Consider the following 8,131-nt stretch of genomic DNA (forward strand, 5'->3'; position numbering starts at 1 on the left):
AATTTAGGGTATTGATCTTCCTAGTCTTAAGATGGAGCAGAGATCAGGCTTGTGTGTCTAGTTATGGTCTCGCTGGTTTACAATGCTGGCCCTAGCTACCACTGTTCCAGGCTGTGATTCACAGGTGAAAGATTGGCTTTGTCTATAAGATGGACATGGTAGGTGTGCAGAGGGTAATAACAAGTGGCAGGATAGGTTTTCCTACTTCAGTGCAGGTTCAGTTTGGATGAAAAACTTCAGAGGTGAAGTGGTCAACCTGTAAATCTTACAGCTAGGCTGATCATGGCCATGCCAAACGCTGTAGCAGTATATGCAGAAGATTTGGGAACCTGTGTTTGGATAATCATTTTTTGGTAGCTGAAACACAGTCACTGGACTGAAGTTGAGGATTCTCTTCCAGAAGGACTGACAATAATCAAGTCAAATAGCAATGACAGAGGTCCATATAATTACTCCTAAACAGGGACCAGGTTGGGAGGTAATTAAACTAATTGAGGGACTTGAATCAGGAAACATGACAAAGAAAAATTTGTTATGAGTACAGGGACATTTCACATAAGTGTGCAGTTCACTGCTAGGTTTGATTTCAAGATCAAAAGGGAGTATAGGTTTGGTACTTTGGTCCCACTAACCAGTTCAATTTGACAGGGGAGGTGATGCCAACCTGTACAGATTGGACTTGTCAAACCTGAAACAGTTTAGGATAAATTAAGCTAAGTGTGCATATGTGAGGGATGGCTCAGGAGTGAGGGGGAAATCAATGGATGGGACCAGTTGACATTTCAGCTCTGCAAATCTAGATAAGACAAGTGGAGAGAAATTAAGAGAGCCAGGGCTGACACAAAGACTCTTTTATTCTAATGATCATACAGTTAATTTCCAGGAAAGACAAAACTAGGGTCAGGAAAATAGCAAACAGGTGGAAGCTTAAAGTATTATGGAAATATTACAAAGATTTCAACATTGGTCTGAATTTTCTTGTGTCTTTATTTCGGATGGTGCAGCAGACAACTTCCTGAGTTCACGTCCTCTCACCTCCTGTTTAAGCAAAGGAAAGAAAAACCCAAATTGATGTTACAGGTTTTGGAAGATCTCCCTGGATTAATGTAGGTCATTTTTTTTATCCTAGGGAAAGCACAGAGGATGCCTTCTATGTCAATGTTTCCCTTATTTTATTGATTAATCTTTCAGTTTTTCATTCATTTAACACTTAATCATCGCTTAGTATGTGCCAGGCACTGCAAAGATCCACTAGGAATATAAAATAAACAAAACAACATTTCTGCTTTCTAGTTACTCCCAAGGCCACTCTCCAGCCAGTTCTCCTGGGAATTAGCCAAACCACAGCCCTGTTAGGCACCATTGACCTTCTATTTCCAATGATGGGGAAATAGTCAAGCATGGGCTGGGAGCTTAGTTGTATAAAGCAGCAAGTTGCTATGGAGAGTTCAAACGTATGAGAGTGCAAGAATTTGATTTGGGTGACCTTGTCCATGAAGATGGTCAAGACCATTGTGACCATCAGCTCTAGTTAGAAACCTTGCTATGCCATTTAATAATGTGACCTCGAGATGCTTGGTTACTTGTACCGTACTTGGTTTCTTCATCTGTCACATAAAAATAATGATATACGTCTACCTTGATATAATTTTAAATTATATCAATATATGTTAATTGCTTAGTGCAGTGCCTGACACACAGTAATTGTCCAATAGATGGTGGCTATTATTTTCTCTCTGGACATTTGATTTCCTAACTGCAAAATGAGCAAATGATCCTGACAGCCCACCCAAATGTGTGTTTTTTTTTTTTGTTTTTTTTTTTGTTTTTTTTTGTTTTGTTTTTTTTTGATGGAGTTCTGCTCTTTTTGCCCAGGCTGGAGCGCAATGGATGGTGCGATCTCGGCTCACCACAACCTCTGCCTCCCGGGTTCAAGCGATTCTCCTGCCTCAGCCTCCCATGCCTGGCTAATTTTGTATTTTTAGTAGAGATGGGATTTCTCCATGTTGGTCAGGCTGGTCTCGATCTCCCAACCTCAGGTGATCCGCCCACCTCGGCCTCCCAAAGTGCTGGGATTACAGGCATGAGCCACCATGCCCGGCCTTTTAAAACTTTTTATTAGAGCAATCCTCCCTCTTCCCACTCCAAGCAAGGTTAGCCCCTGATCAATTTTCCCTATCTTAGGATGTCAAAACCTCTTCTTTTACTCACCCCAAGGACCAAGGACAGGATTAGATTCCTTCCGGTGGTTTGTATTTTGTAACACAGGTTACATCACATTCTAATTTAAGCTTGAAGTTGTTAAGGTTGCCATCACAGCCAGAGAAGACAAAAGGTTCACATCTTCTGGAGGTTCTGTTGTAGAAATATCTAAAGTGAACTTCATAGCAGCTTCCAACATTCATGTCCAATTGGCAGGGATCTGCATGAGAGGTTCCCATTGAGTTAGCGGGAATTGGTTAGGACCCAGCAGGAGAACTTGTCTTTATGGGCCCTTAAAAATTCCTACCTTTAGCCTGGAACTATTCTCATATTCAAGGACTCTGAAAGACATCTGGTTTTCTTTTGGAATTAGTTTCTTGGAAAAGTTGCCCTTGCACAATGCAAATTGGTTACAATTCCAGGTTGTTGTCGTGAGCAGTGTATTGGGAAAGGAGAAGTAGTGATCAGTGAAAAAGGAGGTTCCACCACTAGCTTGTGCAGGGCGATGAGGTTCCCTACATTTCATATCTTACAGTTTATTAAAGTACGGTATCCTCCTGCTTCCTCACATCATCTTCCTTTCCTTTTAATTGCCCACATTGGACAGGAAATTCAGAGTGCCTCCTCCCCAGTTTTCATACATTCACTACACTACCTATACTTCAAAATTTAGGTAACCGTGCCTGCTGCTATCCTCAAAGCAGGATGCATACTAAAATGCTAAAATACATAACCTTGGGGTGATGCTCTTTCATTCTCATACCCCGTCATCTTCTCCTTTCTTGCCTTCCCAGAGGCAAACCCTCTGTTTTTATTGTTAAGAGTTGGGTAGTAAGTGGTTGGAACAGCCACAGTCATGGTTGCATTGACAATCCAGCAATTGTTACCCACCTTACTCAAGCAGCCAGCCTGGAATTTACTCTCTGGTAAAGTTATATGCATAATCTTATTTATGCATATAAATAAATAGAAGATTTATACTCACAAATACCCTCTGCAGCAGGCACTTTTCTGGTCTTCATTTTACACACGGGGAAACTGAGACTAAGAGAATAAGTGGTTGAGTGACTTGTCCAAGGGCACACATCTGCTAAGTGAACAGGACCAGAACTTGGAATGTCTGACTTACGGTATAAACTGTGCTACTTTCTTATCCCCTGGAAGCGCTGAGCCTGCACACACTACAGAAGAAAGTCTCATTGCCTCTCACATTTACATTGTGAGCTCCTCTGAACAGGAATCATCTATCCGAGAGTTCTGTATATGTCCATAGCCCAGATACTGAAAATGTCTTAATATGCTCTGTCTCCAACCCCCTTTCTCTCTCATCCCAATATATACTCTTCAATGGTCTGGGATCTTTGAAATTTGTCACAAAACCTCTGATTCAAAATCCTTCCAGTCCTTTGGACCTCCTGTAAAAGACTGGAAAGGACTTTGTGTCATTTCTGTTTTTTCTCATCAAACATCCAAAGGACCCCTAGTGTAAGTAATGCCCTGAGCCAAGGGATTAAGTGTCTATGGGTATTGAGTCAAAGGGTTAAGCGTCTATGGGTATTGAGTCAAGGGACTAAGTGTCTATGGGTATTGCCATGAAAGGAAGACCTTCCTGGACTACCTAGATAACACAATTTTCTCCCAATACCTTCTCCCTCACTCATAATTGACCTTTGGATTTATTTTCTGCCTTAGCTTCATACCTTTGAGGTCTCCACATATCTTCTCAGCAATTTTATTAACACCACCCAATAATAGGGTATTCAATGAGCAGAAGATGAAGAACCTTAGAAGAAATCCCAGCTTGGCAGACTTCATGGTGCAGCAAGCAGCAGGCAGGATAGTTGTGGTATCACCTGATGTTATATTTTGGGCTTGATACTTGAGACGGTTGAGCCCACCTACCCCAAGGGCCAGGACTGGACATTACTAGGTGTTGAGTTGAACCGTGAGTGCTTGGGTACCCAGCCATGAAGCTGAAGGCCCCAAACTGATTAGACCTTTGATAGCAAGTCCTATGTTCATCTAGAAGCAATAGAAACTTAAGGATCAGAGGTTCTGCATATATTTAGTCATGAAGGGTAGAATCATCAGAGCAAGGAATTAAAAAAGGATTTCTTCCTCTCTCTTTTTGGCCTTCTTCCTTTCTCTTTTTGGCCTTTTATGCACAGAAGGAACTAATCATGGCACAAGAGAAACTGTGCAGTAAGCACTATAATAATAGTAACAGGGTTGGTTATAACCTAGAGTACTACTTAATTCCAGGTGCTATTTTTAAGTAATTTATATATACTTAATATACCCTATGAAGTAGGTACAATTATTATCATCATTTATAGATGAAATGGAAACAGAGATTAGGTTACATGTACAAGGTTACTCTTTTATTATGCAGTAGAGACAAGATTTGAATTTGGCTTCAGAGTTTTTGTTCTTAGTTACACTACACTATGCTATCTAGGAACATGAGGACATCTTGGATCTGTTTTCTCCTAAGAGTTTTGAAATTTTGGCTTACATTTACACCCTAAAACCACCTGATGTTGATTTTTTGGTAAAGGTATAACATAAGGATCCTTTTTCATTTTTCAGTGGTCCCAGATCCGTTTATTAACGAGTTCCTCTTCTATTCAACTGCAAAATAATTTTGCTTAATTACGTGGGATTGCTTCTGAGCTCTTTATCTCACTCCACTGTATACCCCCAGTCCAAAGCCACACTTAATCTCTTGAACTTTGTTTATCTTAGGATTTTGTATTTCATATAAATTTTAGTCAGTTTGTCAAGTTATTCAAAAGACCTGTTTCGGGCCAGGTGCAGTGGCTCATGCATGTAATCCCAGCACTTTGGGAGGCTGAGGTGGGTGGATCACATGAGGTCAGGAGTTGGAGACCAGCCTGGTCAACATGGCAAAACCCTGTCTCTACTAAAAATACAAAAATTAGCTGGTTATGGTGGCGAGTTCCTGTAATCCCAGCTCCTTGGGAGGCTGAGGCATGAGAATCCCTTGAAACAGGAGGCAGAGGTTGTAGTGAGCTGAGACTGTGCTATTGCACTCCAGCCTGGGTGACAGAGCAAGACTCTGACTCAAAAAAAAAAAAACCAAAAACAAAAGACCTATTTCAGATATTCATTTGAATTGCATTGGATCTACAGATCAATTTGAAAAGAATGATATCATTATAATATTGTCTTTGAGATATATATATATATATTTCCATCTATTTAGATCTTCATTAATATTTTAAAGAAAGGTTTGGCCTGGTGCGGTGGCTCATACCTGTAATCCCAGAACTTTGGGAGGCCGAGGCAGGTGGATCACGAGGTCAGGAGATCGAGACCCTCCTAGCTAACATGGTGAAACCCCGTCTCTACTGAAAATACAAAAAAAAATTAGTCAGGCATGGTGGCGTATACCTGTAATCCCAGCTACTCTGAACGCTGAGGCAGGAGAATGGCGTGAACCCAGGAGGCAGAGCTTGTAGTGAGCCGAGATAGCGCCACTATACTCCAGCCTGGGCGACAGAGCAAGACTCCGTCTCAAAAGAAAAAAAAAAAGTTTATGATATTTCTAATGCACGTATTACAATCTTATTTACATTTTTAACGTTATTGTAAATGCTGTCTTTAAAAAAAACTTCAACTTTTATTTTAAGTTCAGTGGTATATGTGCAGGATGTGCAGGTTTGTTACATACATAAATGTGTGCCATGGTGATTTGCTGCACAGATCATCCCTACACCTAGGTATTAAGCCCAGCATTCACCAGGTATTCTTCCTGATGTTCTCCCTCTCCCTACCACCCCCATGATGTGCTCCAGTGTGTGTTGTTCCCCTTGTGTGTCCATGTGTTCTCATCATTCAGCTACCACTTATAAGTGAGAACATGCGGTGTTCGGTTTTCTGCTCCTGTGTTAGTTTGCTGAGGATAACTGCTTCCAACTCCATCCATATCCCTACAAAGGACATGATCTCATTTCTTTTTATGGCTGCATAGAATTCCATGGTGTGTGTGTGTATATATATACACACACACACATATATATACTATATATATATACACACTATATGTGTGTGTGTGTGTGTGTGTATATATATATATATATATATAACATTTTCTTTATCCAGTCTATCATTGATGGGCATTTGGATTGATTCCATGTCTTTGCTAATGTGAATAGTGTTGCAATGAACATATGCATGCATGTGTCTTTATAACAGAATGATTTATATTCCTTTGGGTATATACCCAGTAATGGGATTATTGGGTTAGATGGTATTTCTGCCTCTAGATCTTTGAGGAATCTCCACACTGTTTTCCACAATGGTTGAACTAATTTACACTCCCACCAACAGTGTAGAAGTGTTCCTTTTTCTCTGCAACCTCTCCAGCATCTGGGTTTTTTTTTTTTTTTTAACTTTTTAATAATTACCATTCTGACTGCATTTTATAGCTCCATCAGGTCAGTTATGTTCCTCTCTAAACTGGCTGCTCTGGTTGTCAGCTCCTGTGTTGTTTTATTGTGATTCCTAGTTTCTTTGCATTGGGTTACAACATGCTCCTTTAGCTCAGCAAAGTTCATTATTACCCACCTTCTGAAGCCTACTTCTGTCATCTCAGCCTCAGCCCAGTTCTGTGCCCTTGCTAGAAAGGTATTGTGGTCCTTTGGAGGAGAAGAGGCATTCTTGCTTTTTGAGTTTTCAGCATTTTTGCATTGATTTTTTTTCTCTTATTTGTGGGCTTATCTACCTTAGGTTTTCTGTGGTTGCTGACCTTTGAGTGGGTTTTTTTTTTTGTGGGGTTTTTGTTGTTGTTGTTTTCTGTTTGTTTGTTTTTCTTTTAACAGGCCACTGACTGTTAGCACCTGTAGGGCTGCAGCGGCTTTCTGAGGGTCCACTCCAGACCTTAGTTGCCTTGGCTTTTCCTGTAACTCTGGGTATCACCAATGAAGGCTGTAAAACAGCAAAGCCCACTTCTCCTCTGGAAGCTCTATCCCAGGGGGATACTGATCTGTTGCTGGCCTGAATGCTCCTGTAGGAGGTGTCTGGAGACCCCTGTTGGGAGGTCTCACCCAGTCAGGAGAAATGGGATCAGGGACCTGCTTACAGAAGCAGTCTGGCTACTTTTTGGTAGAGCAGGTGTGCTGTGTTGGTGGGGACCCTTCCTTGTCTGGACCACCTAGACTCTCCAGAGTTGGCAGGCTGGAACAGCTAAGTCAACTCAACTGCAGAGATGGTGGCCACCCGTCCCCCTAGGAGCTCCATCCCAGGGAGAGATCAGAATTTTGTCCATATAAGCCTGGCTGGGGTGACTGAGGGCTCCCAGCAGGGAGGCCCCACCCAGTGAGGAGGAATAGATAAGGGTCCTGCTTAAAGAAGCAGTCTGTCACGATCTGGCAAAGCAGGTATGCTGCATAGAAGGGGACTAGTCCAGACTGCCTGGACTGTCTAGAGCTGGCAGGCTGAAATACTAGTTGACCAAACTGCAGAAATGGCAGCCACCCCTCCCCCCAGGTCCTGGAAACTCCCTCCAGTCTCAGGCAGACTCAGCCTACTGCCACTGTGGCTGGAACTCCAAGCCAGCAGGTCCCAACTTGTAAGGTGCTGTGGAGGTGGGGCCTGCAGAATGATGCTGCTTGACTCCCTGGATTCAGCCTCCTTCCTAGGGGAGCACACAGATGGATCTGCCCCCTTGTTGGGGATCCTGGGGCCAGAGTAGGTAAAACTCTTGGGTCTCTGTGTGTGCCGGAGTGGCTGCTCTGCTGAGACTCCACACAGCTCTGTGTATTGAATCCAAGGAGCTCATCATGTAAGGCTCATGAGGGGATCTCCTCATCTGCAGGTTGCAAAGATCTGTGGGAGGAATGTGATTTCCCAGGCAGGGTCGCACACTCACTCACTGCCTCCCTTGTTTGGGGATGGGGGTTCCTTT

The 8,131-nt window shown here is 42.4% G+C and overlaps 1 protein-coding gene across 1 annotated transcript; it reads right to left on the minus strand.

The window, feature by feature from the left end:
• Window positions 1-2,231: 2,231 nt before the first annotated feature.
• SPINT4 (serine peptidase inhibitor, Kunitz type 4) lies at window positions 2,232-4,017 on the minus strand. The gene is made up of 2 exons (XM_008015819.2): window positions 3,903-4,017; window positions 2,232-2,422 (listed from the first exon to the last, which is right to left on the minus strand). Exons 1-2 carry the CDS (start codon window positions 4,015-4,017, stop codon window positions 2,232-2,234), a joined length of 306 nt encoding a protein of 101 aa, XP_008014010.1.
• Window positions 4,018-8,131: the final 4,114 nt, after the last annotated feature.

The sequence above is a fragment of the Chlorocebus sabaeus genome, chromosome 2 (assembly GCF_047675955.1).
Source record: "Chlorocebus sabaeus isolate Y175 chromosome 2, mChlSab1.0.hap1, whole genome shotgun sequence".
Taxonomy (NCBI): domain Eukaryota; kingdom Metazoa; phylum Chordata; class Mammalia; order Primates; family Cercopithecidae; genus Chlorocebus; species Chlorocebus sabaeus.